The sequence below is a fragment of the Leuresthes tenuis genome, unplaced genomic scaffold, assembly GCF_036924035.1.
Source record: "Leuresthes tenuis unplaced genomic scaffold, fLeuTen1.0.hap1 SCAF_17, whole genome shotgun sequence".
Lineage (NCBI taxonomy): Eukaryota > Metazoa > Chordata > Actinopteri > Atheriniformes > Atherinopsidae > Leuresthes > Leuresthes tenuis.
This window is the reverse complement of record NW_027325371.1, coordinates 7676133-7694683: the sequence shown is the minus strand read 5'-3', so window position 1 is coordinate 7694683 and position 18551 is coordinate 7676133. Positions and strand designations below refer to the sequence as shown.

Here is an 18551-nt window from a genome sequence, read left to right as displayed (position 1 = left end):
CAGATACACACTTTTTTCCCTTGAGCGCCAAGAGTTTCCTTCAAAGAGGAGAAAGTGGACAAAAGACCGGGAGTCTGATAACGCTCTCATCAAATCTAATTTTAATATTCCACAGTTGTAACGGCCCTGAAAGAGGAAAGCAGTAGCAGAGACGAAACAAGATGAGTGGAAAATGAAAGATAAGATGAAATGAATGAGGGAGAGAGCAACGAATGTGAGAGAGAGCGTGAAAGAGGGGGTCAGTGAAGAGAGAAATAAGATAAGTCATAGCTAGTTTTTATGCTGTGAATAATTCTGTAGTTCCAAGGCAATTTTGTGCGGAGGAGCACTCTTTAATAAGCACAATTGTGTGATTGGCCCAATGTGAAATTGAAATGCAACAGTGCGAGCCAGTGCTACCATGCACCACAATGCCAAACTGTAATGAAACTGCACCCCAAATTAACACTGTATGAAATTAATTATGTCTGCAATGAAACTGAAGACAGGTGCGGAGCTGATGGAGGGTAATGCCCACATTGTCTGCCATTAGAAACCAATAACACACCTGTCGGATCTTCCTTTAAGCGTGCCGACTGTCTGGCTTAGAATAAACTCAATTCTCGTGGTACAAAAGGTCAGCCTCTTAAGCTCCATTAGAATATCTATTAATACATATTTAAACACAGGATGCAGCTACTATTCATACACCACTGTGTTAATATGGGGCACTGAATGGAGTTCCAAGTCCACTGTGATCACAATTCTTTTTCAAGTTACAAGTGTAGAAAATTTAAGTTAAACACAACCTGATTTCCTTAAGGCATGAAGGTGAAGAAACTCATTTCTTTAATTTTCTAAGCAAAATATTTTTCCCATAGAATTAAAATAGCAAAAAGGCCTAAAGCTAAAGTTTGAACACCCTGTATGGTCACTTCTTTGACAGTTTTTAGTTAAAGTAGGCTTGTAAACACTTCCTGCACACATCTAGCAGTCTCAGTTCTCACTTTGGAGGATTTTCATCCATTCTTTCCACAAAAGTGTTCTTTTCTGTGAATTGTCTTTCCAAATATTGTTGCTGATGTTTAGGTCAAGGTACTTTGGCAGAACCTTCAGCTTGCACCTCTTTAGGTATTCATGCTTCAGATGTCATCCTCTTTTCATCTTCAACTCATATACAGAGAGACTTCGGAGAGGTTTGCTTTTAGAATTCGCTGGTATTTAATTTAACAGATTCCTTTATCTACCAGTGAAATGTCCCCAGTCCCAGTGGCTGCAAATGAAGCCCAAAGCACGATTGATCCATTTCAATGCTTACCAGCTGGAGAGATGTTCTTTTAATGACTTTTGCGGCCTAAAAGTGTTCGGACTTTATCAGTCCAGTTAATCAGGGCTTGGTGTCAGTTGAATCAGGCTAGATGTTCATTTACAAACTTTGAATCGAGTTTATGATGAGGCCGTAGGAATGGTTTTCCTCTGATTCTGAATAAGGTCATAATTGTGGCTATATAGGCAAACAGTGCACCACCACTCCATAATCAGCTAAATCTACCTGTAGAAAAAGTTTTGATTTTATGTTCTGTCTATCCTGTGAGCAGTTATCTTCAAAATAGTCTTCACACCTCGACTTGGTTCCTGTTAACTGTCATTTATAAATGTCATTACTGACTAAATGAGTAAACAACTACCCAAAAACACTATCTCATTATAGCCTTTCTTTGTTGATTTTCAGAGTGTTTGGCAGCAACATGGAGGAGTCTATTAGTGCTGATTGTTGAAATAAAGTTTCTGGAGTCAGGGTACTAAAGGTTAATTTACATAATCTAGCCTTTCTTGACTGATGATTTTGAAGAATGCATAGGCCTCGGAAGCTAATGTCTGAAACCTTGGTTGCTCTAAAGCTTAGCTGCATATGGCTCTTTTCTTCTTTTTTGTACAGAGCATAACAAATCCACAAGTGTTGCTGAAGATCTTCAACTTATGATAGCAACAATTTGATATATTTTGGCCATTACCATTATAAAATTGACCGGGTAATCAAGATTTAAGGCTTGACACAACATTATCAAGAGTAACAAGCAAAACATAGAAATCTCATAGCAATATGGCAGAGGACAGCTGGGATAGGCTCCAGCCCCCCCGCGACCCGAAAAGTTGGATTAAGCAGGTATAGAAAATGGATGGATGGATATTTTTCTATTGATAGTGATATGATCTTTATATGTCTAACTTGGAAGGAAAATGACATTAACATTATATTTTGTCATCATTTGGATTTTGACTCTTTCAGACTCTTTCTACATCCACTTTTAAATATTTTGTCCACTCACAAAAATACTATTTCTTTAACCCTAATGTAAAAAATATCAGGCTTTTCATAGATATTCTGTCGGGTCAGGTACCACAACGACTCATGCGTACAGGAAAGAGACGGGATGAGCAGAGACTAACTTTCCAGTCAAACAAACAGACGGATCGATTCTTATAAAGCATGTCTCAGACTAACAAAGGATAGTGAGTTAGCAAGCAAGAGAGCACCAGGCTGGCGCCAAGAGACAGAGAGCCACCATCAATCATGACAAGCATCAATCAGCCTCAGCTTTGATTGACTCCGCTGTTGAAGCCATCTTCACAGGGACTCTGTCACCACAGTAATGATGATTTAAAGAAAGGATTTTTCCCCAGGGAAGTTGTTTATGTTCTGACGCTGCCTCAGATCAGTGCTTGTGTACTAAATCAAGTGCTCAGTGTGTGAATGCGCAAGAAACTGTGTGTTTAATAAGCCCAATATTCGCATTTGCTTGCAATTAGGCTGTGGTCAAAGTTCTAGGTAGATCAGTCAATTGAGTAGTGATTTCTTAAGATGTGTTTATACTTTAAAAACTTGTCATAGTTGTCTGGATGTTTTAAAACAAACATTGAATTATTTTCATGTTAAAGAAAGCTGATCATTGCCAGCATAACAGTGATCCAAATGTCCTTTTATTTGCTAGTGTGTAGTTTTACTCCACAGAGGGCCTGCTGCCAGTATGCCAGTATGGTTTTGACAGTTCTGCCCATTTTGGTGGCAGTCTCTGCACTCATGTAGATGGTCGGCAGTGAAATAGGACAACAGACGGGGAGAAAAAGGAGGCAAGACAGCAAAAGTCACGGCATTAATCAAAAGAAATCCTGTCTGTCACAGTTCTTCATCTTGAAATAGTTTGTTTTGTCCACACAGCAAGGTCTCAAAAAAGATCTGCACACATGTGATGTTTACTTTTTTTTTGCCTTTCAGCTGTATATTTTTACCAGGATATGGTCACAGTCAGTTCCTTTTTTGTCCAAAAACAATCACCAAGACAAAGTGATATAAGAAAATTAAACAAAAGCGTGTAATACAAAGACAGATGGATTCATAGATTTTTACTGTTAATTAACAACTTAATTGACGGAGTTATTCCTTCAATGAAATACAAGAAGATTCTGGATTGTTCATTTGCTGAAATATGCTGTTTCCCAAAATGAAGACACCTGAACTTCAGCTGCGATGTTTGAAATGATTCTCTCAACGAGATCCTTCATGATCTAAATCCTTGTATATTAGAGTGCTTTGATTCCTTGATTCCCACCAACCTCCATGTCTTTTTCTGTAGGGTTCCTTCTAAATCCACTGATCAAAATCACTCCCCACCAGGGACTTCTCAGGTGGCCCTGTCTTTCACATGTATTCAGGATCATACCTACCCCCCGACCCCCCTCCAGAAAGGAGCTCAAATCTCTCAAGGGTCACTCTCATTACAGCAAGGGGACTGCCTAATCTTGCTCCTATATAGTTTCTTTTACCTGAGCGGGAATGAGAAAGGAAGACCCTTATCTCCAATGATGAATTTACTCCAGGGCATAAAAGGAAAAATCAATGGAGACGGTTGCACTGAGGTGAGCAGTGTGTATGTGCAGGAGAAAGCTCTCGAAATGAGATGGAGATATTCAGTAAGCATAGCGCACAGCACTCCTCACGGAAATGTTAGTGATTCCCATGGGAGGACAATGGGGTGAAGGAGGGATGTGTAATGGAACTCCAGTAACTCATTGGCAGGACCCGACAGTCGATTGGTTAGTTTCTACTGACTGAGACTCCAGGTCCATTTGATATTTGAATAGTGAATGAGACTGAAAGAGAGTAGGAATGTGACTGATGGTATTTACTTCCCTAAACTAAATGAAAATACCATTAAGCTGCTCTTAACATGACATTCAGTGTTTTACTCAAAGACAAATACTAACTGATGGATTATTTCAGTATACATGGAACTATATTAATTGTTTCCTTTAAACTTGTAGGTCTCCGCATGGAATAGAGCAAAATAGAAGTACTTTATTCATCCCAAACTGGGAAATTACTTTACAGTAGCAGCATTTACACCCGAGTGAAATAGAAACATGTCCCTTATGCAGTGATTTACACAAACAGAAATCAAGAATTACAATGCAAAGACATGTTAGATGGAGGCTTTTGTTAAATTCTTGTCTAATATTTTTTCCACAAAAAGGTTTTATTGTTTCTTTGTATATAAATTAGATGTGGAACTGTATGGATGCAGCAACAGTGAAAATCAAATGTCAATGAGACACAAACCAAAACAAAGTTTTTGAGTAAGTTCCCATTAAAGTTTTCATGTACGGCTACTAATGTTAAACTCTGTCTCTGTTGAGCTCCAGAAGTCTTTTTCTCTGTGTCAGCTGATTGGTCATTTTGTTTTTTCATGTGACTGATTAAAGTGAGTCTGACAAGAGCATGTAACATTTGATCAAATTAGCACCCTTTGGTGCAGGCCAACTGCTTCAAACTAACATGTACCCGCCTTGTCTTTTAACTGACCAGAGGCTGAACATAATCACACTTACACTGACAACAGTAAGATGGTTTTAAAAGGGACATATGAAAAAATTAGATGGATGGAAGGGAGTCAAGTGGGTCAATCCAAACCCTGAATGCTCTTTAGCCATAAATGGCCTAACACTGGTTGTTCTGAAATGAGGTGTATATTCATGATATAAAGGGGAACCATTGTGCTGTATCTCTATGGTATTTTGACCAAAGCCTGTCCAAAGATTTAATTAAGACCTCAGGAAATTGTGTCAGTTTGTGGTTGAAAAACAAGTCTACTTTTATTTTAAATAAATCACATTTGATGATTTTCTCTTTTATTTCTTATTCTTATTCAGGTCTTCAATGTGATCTGGAACCAACCATCCTGGAGGGGAAGCTCGAGGAGAGTCCCAGAAGCTCAGTAATGCTGACGCCAGTATCTGAGATTTCATCTGTGGAGCTGGTCACCCTTTCCACCCCTCAGATTTCACCTTCCTCTCATCTTTCTGAGACGGCGTCAGACACCAGTACCCCGGAAGTCCCAGAAGTGGCAGAGGCTGCAGAGGCTGTGGATCCAACCAATGGGTCAGGCAGCGGTGAAGACACATCCCACACAAACGAGGAGCCACACACAGATGACGACAAAGACCCCAAGAAGAGCAAAACTCACCTCCATTGTCCTGTTTGCAAAGTCACAGTCAACTCTCTCTCCCAACTGGAAGCACATAACAGCGGTAGGAGCATAGTGTGACACTGACATATGTGTTTTCCTCTTTCAAACCGAATTCTTACATTTGCTGTATTTTTGGGCCTCAGATAAATCCCTCTGTATTTATTTTGTACAATACATTTCTTTGTTCAGTTCTCTGTTCTTTCCTGCAGGTACAAAGCACAAACTGATGCTGGAGGGTCACAGTGTTCTGCCACGTCGCCGGGGAAAAGTGATGGCAGCTCGAACCAGCTGCAAGAGCAAGCGGCTGGGCAGCAAAGGTAGCGTTGGGGTGCCCAGCAAGAACTTCCAGTGTGAAGTGTGTGAGATCTTTGTGAACTCTGAGACCCAACTGAGCCAGGTAAAATTATTTACTTTAGAAGGTATAGATCTTTATATACAATTACATCTGTAAGATAAACTTTCCACATACAAAATGGTTTAAATGAATGGCTGGAGAGAAATATTTGACAGAAATATGAACAGGAAAAAATTGTAATATACAACAGATTAGAATCATCTTATTGAACTTCACCATCGCAGAAGCCTTAGAAGTTTGGTGTTGTAAAGTACAAGAGTGGGGAAGGCGAAAGACTTAACACTCTGAGACTTATCTGTCTCTCTTGTGCTGTTCAAAATGAAAGATGAGGAGGGAATATGGGGCTTGGGGAGGTCCTTCAGATTTGTCAAGGCATACCAAGTGAGAGCGTTGCTAACCTGATAGGATTTTGTTCAAAAGGGCGTAGAAGTGATGTTGACTCTGCAGGGAAAAGCACTCCAGTCCGATCATGACAGGCAGTGGAGAAAAATGTTGCACACAATTACCTCAGCCCCACAGAGAGATGATGTGGTCGCAAAATTAATCAGAAAATAGAGCTGCGCAGAGATAGTTAGCAATTACCTTAGACACCAAGAGATTGATATTACATATTCAACTTAGAGCGCATTTTGATCTGTTATGTATTGCATTAAAGTTAACCAGAATGATTTGTGTCGAAGTGATAAATATGAATGATGAGATTTTAAATACCATACTTAATCCAAGAGACAATTTCAGCCTCACTTTGATGGAGGAGGTGTATGTGAGCTTAAATCAAAGCAGCAGTTTCATTTACACCCACATGAATGAAGCCATTGAAGACCAAATGTGAGTGCAGAGTACATTCAAACTGCTATTTTTCAACCCTCAACAGATATCATCTAATGCTTTAATTAACTATTCAGGGAGCCACTTAGTATTGTAAGCTACAATGCCTCCTGTGTTTATTCTGCATACCAGCTTCAAACCAGTTTAAAGAAGTAATTTCTTGCCTTTGATGTCCATTTAATTCTACGACTGTATCAGGATATTGTCTATGCTGGAGTGGAATGTGGAAATGACCCAGGCTGCTTTAGCCTTAAATGCATTCCACCAGTATTATATAAACATCCCTTAACCTGTGAGGACAAAAGCCTGTAAGTACTGCAGCCAGCAAAGGAGCGCGGCAGCCTGAGAAAGTAATGCGATGTCATTTCTGTGCGCTTTGGTGTGAATCCATTATTAATTCGGCTGACAACATTTGAAGTTGTTCCGCTGTGCTACGACAGATGCTTGTTACCTTACTAATGGCTTTTTTGCTGGTGTCTGCAGCACATGAATAGCAGAAGGCACAAGGATAGGCTGGCCGGAAAACCACCCAAACCCAAATTTACCCCCCACAGCAAGAGCCAGCCAAGCTCCAGCTTAGCGGTAAGTCTCTGCACACAGACACAGACAAACAAAGCACTGTCACGCAAATATACATGCATACAGACACACTCAAGGAAGACAACAAAGCATAATTTCCCTTTTCTCACAGCAGCATGTTATGTACATTTTGCCAGAACTGGAATAAATTATGTATGACTTGTAAACTAATGCTTTTGAACTTTGTTTTTTTTTAACTCATTTATCTTTGTTGCAGTTAACTGATTTCATTCTAGTCATGATAAACATACTGTAAAAAAGGAATAAATATTATATTACTTTGTCTTTTTACAGTACATTGTGGTCAAGCAGCAAACTTGTGTGCCTGTGCTGTCATAGAGGTTAAACACACTTTTACACTCAGTGAGTCCCCTACCCCTGAGGCAGGTCTAAATTAGTCCTTCTCTCCCCACTGCCCAGCTTTGACAACAGCAGCCTGAATCAGCACTCCAGATTAATCACTTGTCTACTCCTGTCATATATACACCTATCCCATCTCTCCTTATCCTCTTCCTCCTCCCCCTCCATCCTACAGAGCGTGAGATGGAGTGGCTATGCAGGTGTGGCTGTTTCTGCAATGAAGAAAGCCTTCACCCAGTACAACCTCACCTCCATTTCCTCGCAGGTCAGTGGCAGGAGAGGCTGAGAATTGGGTTGGATTGGAGGACGAGAGCTTCAGCCGGCTTAACTTTAGGCCTGGCTTTGGGCAGGGAACTGAGCAGTGATGATGAAGAAATCATATCTACATTAAGGGGCTATGGTGGTGATTCCAATAGAGCTACAAAATCGTGAATACTATCTATGAAAAATAATTTAGTTTTCCCATTAAAAAAAATAAAAAATGTTGCATGACTCACATATCTTTGATAAGCATTAAACTCCTGAGGTCTACTTACCAGTACAAAGGGACCTGTCTTGTGTTAGAAAATATGTGAGCTTGGTTGAAAAAATGAATTCTTTGAATATCTGTATTCAGAAATAATCTTTAGTCAAAGAGATTATTTCCATTTCCAGTCATTTATAGCTGTGTGGCTATGTTCTGGGACTTCCCTGCTCTTCCACATGTATACTTAGAAAGTCGAAGGCACGAAGGGCACCAGCAAGCACTACTTGGGTAAAGAACTAATGCAGACAGCAGTAACAACAGATATGACATTGATTTAGTCAGACACAGAATGAAAAAAAAGAGTTTGGGTGGAGGTGGGTGGTAAAACAGCCTCTAGATCAATATGTGACTAGGAAACTCCAGTTTGTGTGGTATGCAGGCAAGGTAATCTGTTTTTTTCTTTTTTACTCAAGAAAAATGCTAAAAAAAAAGTCATATAAAAACATTTTTCATACACATCCTACTGTACTAATAAATAGGATAAATGATGTCTCACTTCAGTGGCTTTTCAGATCTGGAATTGTGTCCTGGGTGCTCTGATCAGAAGTTTTAGTTTGTCCCCACCTTGCATTAAAATGCATCCACAGGTGTGTCACGAGTAGTCTCTTAGGCTTGTATCTCAGTCAACTGCTTTATATGCAAATAAACACAAAGCCTAAATCACAAAGTGAGCTGTCAGCTGAGCAAAAACAGAACATCGGTGGGTTCTCTGATGTCTCTGTAATATCACAGCTACACAGCAACATCCCTTGACCTAAACTATCTCATTATTTAAACATGTTTCAGATTCACCAGAGTCACAATTACATTTAAATAATTCAGTTTTCTAACAGATATGAGAGATAAAATTACTGATTTGTGATCATATGGTAATGCAACGCATAACCTACTGTTTGCTTTACTGTAACTGCAAAACTTCTATGGTAGCATACTCTACGGATCATCTAAATTTGATATTTCACAAATCCCCACTGCTGAATATCAAGTGTTAATTCAACACAGAGATTTGATTGACGTCTATATATGTTACACTTACCAACTGTTAATATGACAGCTGACTTATGGATTCACTGTCAGTTATTTGTCATCTGATCTGATATCTGATTTTTACTGTACATCAATCCAACACTTTAACTTTAATTACAAAGTCAGGCACCAGTATAGAGTCAGTCCTTTTGCTTCATAACATTTAATTATTTCAGTCTGCTTTTGCTGTTTGGATCATTTGGAATATTCAGTGCCTCCCTTTTGGAGAGCAGGTTTTTCTGCAACTCTACTCTAAATATTCATTAAAAGGCAACTAAAAGAGCTTTGATGCTGCTTTCACAGCTGCTTTGCTCACCGTCACAGCAGAAATTAACATAAAACACGAGCAGGAGATTTACTATGAACCACACATTCTGAGTCTCGATGCTGCTTTTCACAAAATGTATTTTTTTAAAAGGCCGGATGAGTGAGAAATCGTGCAATTGGAAACTCCATCGCCTGTGGGACAGTCATGTGAGTAGGTGGTCCTTCAGTGTGGACACAGTTGCGATCATACTGTAATAAGAATGTCGCCACATGTGTTCCAGACAACCTCCGAATGTAGCCTGAGCCGAGATCAGATCTCATAGAAAATGCGTTTATTAATCCTTCGTGAGTGCATTCACGCCTCTACTTGTCCACTTGTGATGGGATCAGCCAGGACACATGTTCATACAAGGTGTAAGGCAGGCCTAAACTAATGTCATGCACTAATATCATGACCAGTGAGTAAAGCATTTCATCATTGGTTAAAAAGATCAAAACTATCCTTTTAACAATGGAGTGCTTTAGAGCTGCAATTGAATGATGAAAAGGCTGTGTTCGTGCTGTAGTCCTAGATTTAGTCTGTTTTGTATTGTATGCAACTTTGGACACCTGTGGGCAAATTGATATTTAGCTGATTTTTATAAATGAAAAGAAGTAAATGTAATTTGCTCAGTGGTGTTTTGCATATTCTTCTACTGCAGCTAAGTGTCCAACTAAAGGGACATCCATATGTTTGAGAAACATGTTTGCCCAGTAACTGTGTTCTGCCCTCACTGTGTTTCTCTCTCGCTTCTCACCGTTCCCCCTCCTGTTTTCTCCAGACCAAACTGGCCTTGCAGAAACAGCTGACCAAGAGTTTGACTACTGGCTTCCTGCCCAGCCCCCTCACCCAACCAACTTTGTGCACATTGGCAACTAACCCATTGGCTCTGCGCCACCCAGTGGGCACCACCACCTTTATCCAAACCCCATTCCTGGGCCCTACACTGTTCCGGCCTGCCCCGGGGCCACTGCGGGCCACACACACGCCCATCATCTTTTCCCCCTACTAAGGACTTAACCACCCTCTCAACTGAGCTTCTCCCCTGTCCCTTTACCAAATCCAAGGCCCTCCTTTAGAGTGACCCTCACAACAAAGAGGCCACACACAAACTATGCAGCCCACCTGACTTAAAATGGAAAGAGTGCACAAGTCCTGCTGCTCACCAGGCCTGATGGCCTGAGAGCTGTTCTTATCATAAAGGCCAAGATCCCCCATCATGCCTTCTTTCTGCTCCTCTTATAATGACCTAAGGAGCAGTACAGGCCTCCAGACAGTGACTGCTGCAGTGAGGCCGCTTTTATAGCCATTTCATGGGTCAACATGGTTTAAATTATGGATATAATTGTGTAATTTATTATAGAACAAATGTCTAGATGTATGTTTAGTGTGGTTGCCACAAAATAAGGTCCCTTTAATTGATGCTATTTAAATAGTTTTTAACTAATGTGTTTGGAGGTATGATGAACAGTCATCGTAGGTCATTAAAGCAGCTGAACCCAAGCCATACCTGTATGGCTGCACAAGCCAGTCTCACTCATCAGTGTTTTCATCTGACAAGCATAAAGGATGCTGTCACATGGCATTGTGGATACAGTAAAAAAAGAAAAAGAATAACTTCTTGCACAATTACCCCGTCTTAACTTAAAGCAGCTCAAGGACAAGAGTGACTCCTTATTGTGAGAGGTATATGGATCTGTAACTACATGCTATTATGCTTCATGCTAAAGTTACAGTAACATTGTTCTGCACTCCCACCCCAAGATACGGTTCACCGAGCACTTGGCTCTTACTTAAAATGTGTCTTTTTCTTTCTGAGTCACAGCCACTGTCATCGCCCTCCAGTATTTTTCCTTTTGCCCTATCCCCAGGATTAAGCACTCACAAAGGTCCAGAAAAGATCAGCTTGTCAACTTTACTTTGTTTCAGTTTAGAAATCTGTCTTCAGAATGATTTCTTGCTCCAGTGCATCATTCATGCAATGCATCTTGAACATCATGTTCGTGCCAAGCTGGAGGCATGAAAACATTTTTGCAGCTAAGGGTGTCTTACACTCCAAAATGCCATTGTTTCCTTCCCATCCTGACTGCTGTTTTTCCCTTTTCCTTCACTTCACTGTCATCACCTCGCCGTTGCCCTTGATTTTCTCTGGCATTATCTCAGCATGAGCTGATGAGGAGCGGGGAAAGCGCCCCTCACAACACACACAATCACACACGGAATGAAAACACAATGAAGACTTGATGGGATTTCAGAGCTTGATAAAAAGTTTGGATGGCAGTGGGTGGGAAGGCTGCTCAGACAGAATTTGATTGACATCCTGTTGCAGTGTCTGCGTGCAGCGTGGGAGGGAACAAAGCACAGTGCCATGGCAACCACATTAAAAGCACCTTAAAACTGATTTACCTGCAAAAGCAATGAAAATTGTGTTGATGTTCATCTTTTATTTGCCGTAGGTGTATGTTTTACAATACCTGGTCAATTCCAATGAGAATTGTGCTTTGGAAAAAAAAAAATCAGGTGAGAATGATAACATTATGGTTTATCTATGACTAAGTCTCACAGTTAAAGCAATACATTCAATATATTTATGTTTATGATGTATTTTTGGTGTTTCAATGGCTTTATCTATTCTCTACAGTAAACTCCTGTAACAATGTTGTATGTACCCCATCCAAGCTAAGGGCCAACTCTGATTTGTTAGTGAAGAGTCACCTGAAATAATAGGTTTTCCCGGTGCTGCCCTTGATGCTTGATGCTTGATGCTCATGGCTGGTCTACACACGTTGTGACTGTGGGTTGAGACGTTCCATTTTAAGTGGCTCCTGCACTGCAGAGAGGGTGCTTCAGCGCCATATGACTTTGACGCCTCACTTTTTAATGGAGCACTAGAACCCTTGGATGACTTCCACTGAGCCAAACAATGTTATATCAGAGACAAGCTATTTGGAAGTGTCACAAGTGCAGCATCAACTGTCATTTTGCTGTTTGTTCTCATGTGCCGACTAACCCCTCCAAAGCAGGATATCTGCTGACATTCACCCTTCCTAAGACCAAAATGAACTCTTGGTGAGGTCTCAAAAAGAACTTTGAGCACACAAATCATCCTCCCTTCAACAGCCATACCAAATCATATTCTCTTAAATTACAGTAATGGAGCAAATCCTATGCATCTGTACAATGTGTGTAGTTGTGTGTGACGCAGCAGTGCCATCTGTCGTGAAAACCCTGTAACTGCCATCTAGTACTAGTGCTTCAACAAGACCTTTCATCTGATGTGCATTTTATGTCCCATGCCTTTCCGGGTAGCTGAAGCCACCAGGTCTCCCCGCCATACTAATGTGATTCTCCCCAGTCGCACTACTCAGTGAACCAGCCGGCCTTTAAACTTCACTATTTGTTTGTTTCTATTGCTCAGTGGGAACTCTGACCTTGACAAACTTTTTCTTGAAATAAATAATCTAGAGAAGGCAGATTATATGTAGAAATCCTAGAGTATTTATAGAGATTTTACCAGAGTTGCTATCGTTATCTGTATCATAATGAACTGCTATTGTAGTAGAAAGTAGACAGTGTTATGGTTGGCTATGTGCGCAGACAGGGAGAGGAATATTGCTTTGCTTTCTTTTTTTTGTTTGTTTGTTTATTTACATGGTTTTATTAACATCTTTTTTTAAGTACAAGAGAAAATATTTAAAACATTCTTTTTCGAGTGAGTTTTTCTTTTCTCCTTGTTGTCAGTGACTGAATTAATTATGTAATTCAAGGCCTTTTAGACAATATCCTAAAGTCACATTAACCAGGCCTTCTCAGGGGTGACAGGTTGAGCAAAAGCTGACATAACCATCCATTCAGGGTATTCCTCCATAGCTCCAGAGAGCAGCAAACACTGTACGCTTGGATGGATTGATGAAAAAAGAAATACTTGCAGTGCTGTACATTAGAGAGAAAAAGGGATGGATTTTGGAAAATAAAGCTTTTAGAACTTGTACAAAATGTTTTTAATAATTATGTAATTATTTGTGTGTTAATGTGTGTATTTCATAGGTAAAAATGAAAAACAACATCCCAGAGGACTGAACTGAAATTCAGATAACAATGTGTTAGGTTCGTGTGAGAAAAATGACTAAACACTGAAGCAAATGGTTAGATAATGAACTGCGAAGGTGGGGTTGTTTATCCTGCACTTACAAAGAGCAAGATTTCACTTGTAGTCTTTGATTCAGGTTTTTTTTTTTGTATAACTGAAACACTTTAAACCATTTTTTAAAGAAAATATTAGTCAGAGCTGAGCATAGAAACTGGGTTTATTTGTACAGTGTACACATCTGCTGGTTTCTGAGTCTGTTCATGTGGCAACCTACAGCTAATAATTTCCAACCTTTTCTGGAGCTGCTAGTGACAACTGGACAGATGTTAAGCTGACAAAGGTAGTAGCAAATGGAAATGAGCTCATGGCACTGTGGCCAAGTCCAAAGTCCTCCTCTAAGCTTTTCCTTTTTTTGCATTCTGTCAGGTAGCCCCTTTCTTTTGGGGATCAAAAGATAGTGGTTACATTGCCTTCAAAAGGGTACAAAGGCCATTTGGATGGCTACATGGCCAAAGGAAAATATATTGTACAGAGACCAACCTGAATTCATGATGGGGAGAGGAGGGCCAAGGGGAGGAACTGGGATTGTTGCATTTGAGGTATTATGATAGAAAAGTATATCTGATTGACTGAAATGGTCTGGATAAAGACTATTCTTCTTTTAAGTCTTTAGATAGTCAGTACAATACATTGGACAGGCTCCAAAAACTGCAGAAGGATTTATAGATGGAAGATGAATCCTCCTGTATTGTGGAACAGAAACTCAAGGCTCTACCTAACATCCATTTGGTGTTTTCTTATATGTGTTGGAACAGGATAATCTGACTATGTGCCAGTCTTGATAATCAAACAGTTAGCTCAATTGGCTCTGTATTATTTCCTAATTTTCTGGTTTATTTGAAGAAGAGCCCTTGAAAAATATATTGATGTTGTTCCTTACGCCTCTGGCCAACAAGCCCACCAATCCTTTGTGGAAACCGTAGATAAGCCACATCAAGTCCAATGCCTCCTGTGGTGGCAATTAAAAGAAAGCCTTTGGATCCTCAGCACTTAGTAAGCCTGTGACATGGCAGAGGGACGTGATGACCTTGCTAAGCTGTGATACAGGCGTATCCTGTGTATTGATCCATGAGATTAGATCCTTTATCTTATCTGAGTTTTGGAGAGACACGCTTCTCCCCTGCTGCGGTCAGGCATCACACATTCAGAATCACCCCTAAACATTACTTCAGTGAGTGTGTGTGGCAAAAGACAATCATAGGTTTGGTTTCTTTTTAACTACCATAACTAATAACACTGTATAACTGGTGGTTAAATGTAAGCGCCTCATCAATTTTCACTCAAGTGCCTGACCATTTTCAGTGGAATGCAGAAGCCTGTTGTTTCCATTTCTTAAAGGAAAAAAAGAGTTGATCATTTATTTCACAAGACATAAAATAATATATTTGCACTAACAAGATGATTCCCAAAAGTGCTTATAGCAGAAAACTTATCATCTCTGCAAGGTGTGCTTTGTGTTGTTTTGAGAAAACTGGAAAGGATAAGATGAAAAAAGATAGCTATAGCATATTAACATTATCTGAGAGTGATGTCTTTAAGAGATATTAAACACACCCAGTAAAGACCTGACAAATGACCTGAGAGGTACATCTGGACCTTCAGCTGATCGGTCTACTGTTGGCCCGAGCCTCATCAGAAATGGTCTCCATGGAAGGGTGGCTGTCAAGAAGCCATTCTTAAGGAAGGGAAACAGGGAGAAAAGGCTGAGCTATGCCAAATGACACAAGAAGTGGACTGAAAATCAGTGAGGCAGGTATTTTGGAGTGAGGATTCCTTAACATTATTGAAGCAGTGTGGGATCATATTGACAGAAAATGGGACAAAAGGCAGCCAACATCTAAAGAAGAGCTTTGGGATGTCCTTCAAGGAGCCTGGAGAACTATTCCTGAAGACTACTTAAAGAAAATAGAAGAAGGCTCGTCTAAGACGGTTCAGGCTGTGATGAAGAATAAAGGTGGTCATACCAAATATAGCCAATACCAAAAGCTTATTAGAATTGTTCAGACTCTGTTTATATACTGTATTAAATCTATTTGCACGTTTCAATAAACCACTGCACCCATTTCCTGTTTTTCTGGCAATACATAAAGAAATAAGGGGTGGCTCAGGTCTTTTACACAGCATTTAAGTTTCAAGATGTAGGTGGATGGTTGTGTTTCTGTTCATGCTCAAAACGTATAGCAGTCAGACAGAACCAGAATAAATCACATGGTAACTTGTAACTGTTCTAATTCACGTGTAGTTCAATTACAAACAAGTAGGGCAAAAGTGTTAGGTAGAAAGCTGAATTAGCTTAGTGCAAACACAGAAGAACAGAGAGAGAAAAACTAACACAGATAAACTGCCTTTTTATGTGCGACCAGTTGCCTTGTTTGTACCGTTTTTTTGCTCATGTATTTTGCTGGAAGGAAAGAAAGGTATCTTAGAGAACTTGCCACCTTTTGTTTGTGCTTTTAAGATTTTAAACTTGACATTTAAATGATTTATGTTTTCTTTCATCCCAATTTATCCTCTGCTGATCTCACCAGCAGCTGCAGGCTTGTGCTTCAACTACGCAGTATTGATTACATAGAAAATACTGAGAATGACCCATGTTAATAAACTGAGGCATCAATATTGCAGCAATGATGCTGCATATTTGCACTTTATAAAGAAAAAAGATCAGATATACGAGAGACGGGTGGAGCGTGGACTTCAATGAGCTGTACCTTCATTTAAACTTTTATTGAATTTCAATGGTCTTTCTACTGATTTTGTCAACGTACCCCCAAGTGTTTGTCAGAGGTGTCAAACACTTCCAACTTATGGGCTGAACGCACGAATGCACAGGTTTTTGTTTTTTTTCTCAGCACACAATAGAGGAAACAACAAACATTTTTTGCTTAGGTCATAATGCCGCAAGCTTAACTCATTACGAATGAATCACTCTGTGTTTTCAGGACAAATGATCTGTCTCAGATGCTCGTGAGCAGCCACCGTGACGACTAACATTTGACACAACTGATGTCTTGAGGGCAGCTGATATTTCCAAGCCTGAAAGCGCAGAAAATAAAAATGGAACTTCCATTTAGACTGCACCCACTGCTGTATGGAATTGTTTTGTTCATCTGATGCTTTATGGTGCTGACTGTGAAAAGAGGGTCGTGTAGCGGCTTCCAGGGTTAAAGTCTGCTTTTTCTTCATCAGAAAGAATGTGAATGCTGAGCCAAAATCATGACACACTGCTTCAGAAGGCTATCACTGATGGCGACACAAGGGCATTGTCTTTTTGCACTGAGAATGTGTCTGGCCAGCAGAAATTTGTCTTTTTTTTCAGTGCTGTCAAAAGGAGGTAGAACATTCATAAATCATGCAGGCAAGTGATAAAATCACCCTTTTCACAGTGTGTATTTTACAAATGGTGGTGTGCCTTTTTTTGTAAGGGTCGGTGCAGCTATTGAGTCATTACACATAAGACTTTGACAGAAAGAAACATCTCATAGAAAGCTTGTCCTTCACTGTTTAAAATGAACAGTTTTGACACTGATGAAATAGAAGACATAATCACTGTACCATTTCAAGTGAAGTAACACAGACGCATTTCTCAGTGCATTCATTAAAAAGAACATGAGTGAAATTAGATGGTTTGCGCTGGAACCCTCTGGGTAAACTAAGGTGAGTGTACATAATGTAATTTCAGAAATGTTCCACTTGAGGTTTGCTCATTATCTTACATTAATCTCTCGTCATGCCCGTGTGGAACAAGGAGATAATTTTTTCTGATGAACCGTTTGACCTTGTCAGGCATATCTTAACTACCACTCCCAACCGAGTTGATTGGATACGTTTATTGATAGAAACAGACGACATCCATTAACTGACATAATATTGTTTAATCAACAGTCGTAGGTTTTAAGAGACTGGGCTTCAAAATTCTGTTAAACTCGATGAGCATGAACACACTCAGATGATTTTGGTATCTCTTATGAGCACAAACTGCAGCATTTTCTATAATCACTGAATCACTCGAGCTGCAGGGAGATTTCTCCTGAATGTGTTTGCCCTGGATATTTCACTCATTTGAGTACCGCGTTTGAATTTTTATTTTAAACTCATCCGGGTTAAATTCTCTCATGACAAAAAGTCATAATGAACCTATTATTTTTGGCAGAAGCTTTTGTTGTTCCAGATGTCTCAAAAATGTGAGTCTACACTGTTAGACTATAGTGCAAATGCTTAAATTTTTTCCAGTGAACGTCATGATGGCCAAGATTTCTCACAGTACCAGTATTGGCCTGTGTATAACATATGTCATATCATTCAGAGTTTTTGTCTTTTAAGAGCATGATTATGATGTTAGAAACCTGGTCAGCATCAGCATTGATATACATTTAGGCTTTGTTATGAAACCATGCTGATCGCTATATGGTGTATAGTGACCATACACTATATGGTGTATGGTGCACCCCTGAGAAGCACTACAATACACAGCCAAGCAATAAAAATTTGCTTTGCCGTATTCCTGCTCTACCTTTGTCTATATACTTGGCACTCGTTTGTGCACATAACGTGAGACAAAGATTTACTTACCAGACAAGTGTTGCGATTCCTACTTTTGACCACTGGATGGCAGTATATTACAAATACTTGACTTATACCCGACAAAGTTCTATCAAACGGTGATCAATGAATCGTCTTTAATCTTAAGACTGTAACTCTCATTATTGGTCAGTAATAAAGTGTGTAACATACTGGGAAATGGCTCACAAACTGACCATACTCGCACTTGAAAACCGAATGCTTTCAAATAGACATCATCAGTTAAGAACCACAACATTTTGATGAGGACCAGTTTTAAAAGTTATCTCACATTAAACTAAAGATTGCTGTAAGCAGATTTAGATTTAAGTTGAGTCAGACCAGGAAGAATGTTCCTT

At 39.8% G+C, this 18551-nt stretch overlaps 1 protein-coding gene across 2 annotated transcripts in view; it reads left to right on the top strand.

Annotated features, from left to right (window-relative positions):
• The window catches only part of znf385c (zinc finger protein 385C), a 121724-nt gene extending 108223 nt beyond the window's left edge, over nt 1-13501 (top strand). For both annotated transcript variants that reach the window (XM_072369359.1, XM_072369360.1), the window contains 5 exons: nt 5188-5565; nt 5714-5901; nt 7171-7269; nt 7802-7891; nt 10267-13501. In XM_072369359.1, the coding sequence (XP_072225460.1) occupies nt 5188-5565; nt 5714-5901; nt 7171-7269; nt 7802-7891; nt 10267-10497 (986 nt within the window). In that variant the 3' untranslated portion in view covers nt 10498-13501. The remainder of the gene's footprint in view (nt 1-5187; nt 5566-5713; nt 5902-7170; nt 7270-7801; nt 7892-10266) is intronic.
• Nucleotides 13502-18551: the final 5050 nt, after the last annotated feature.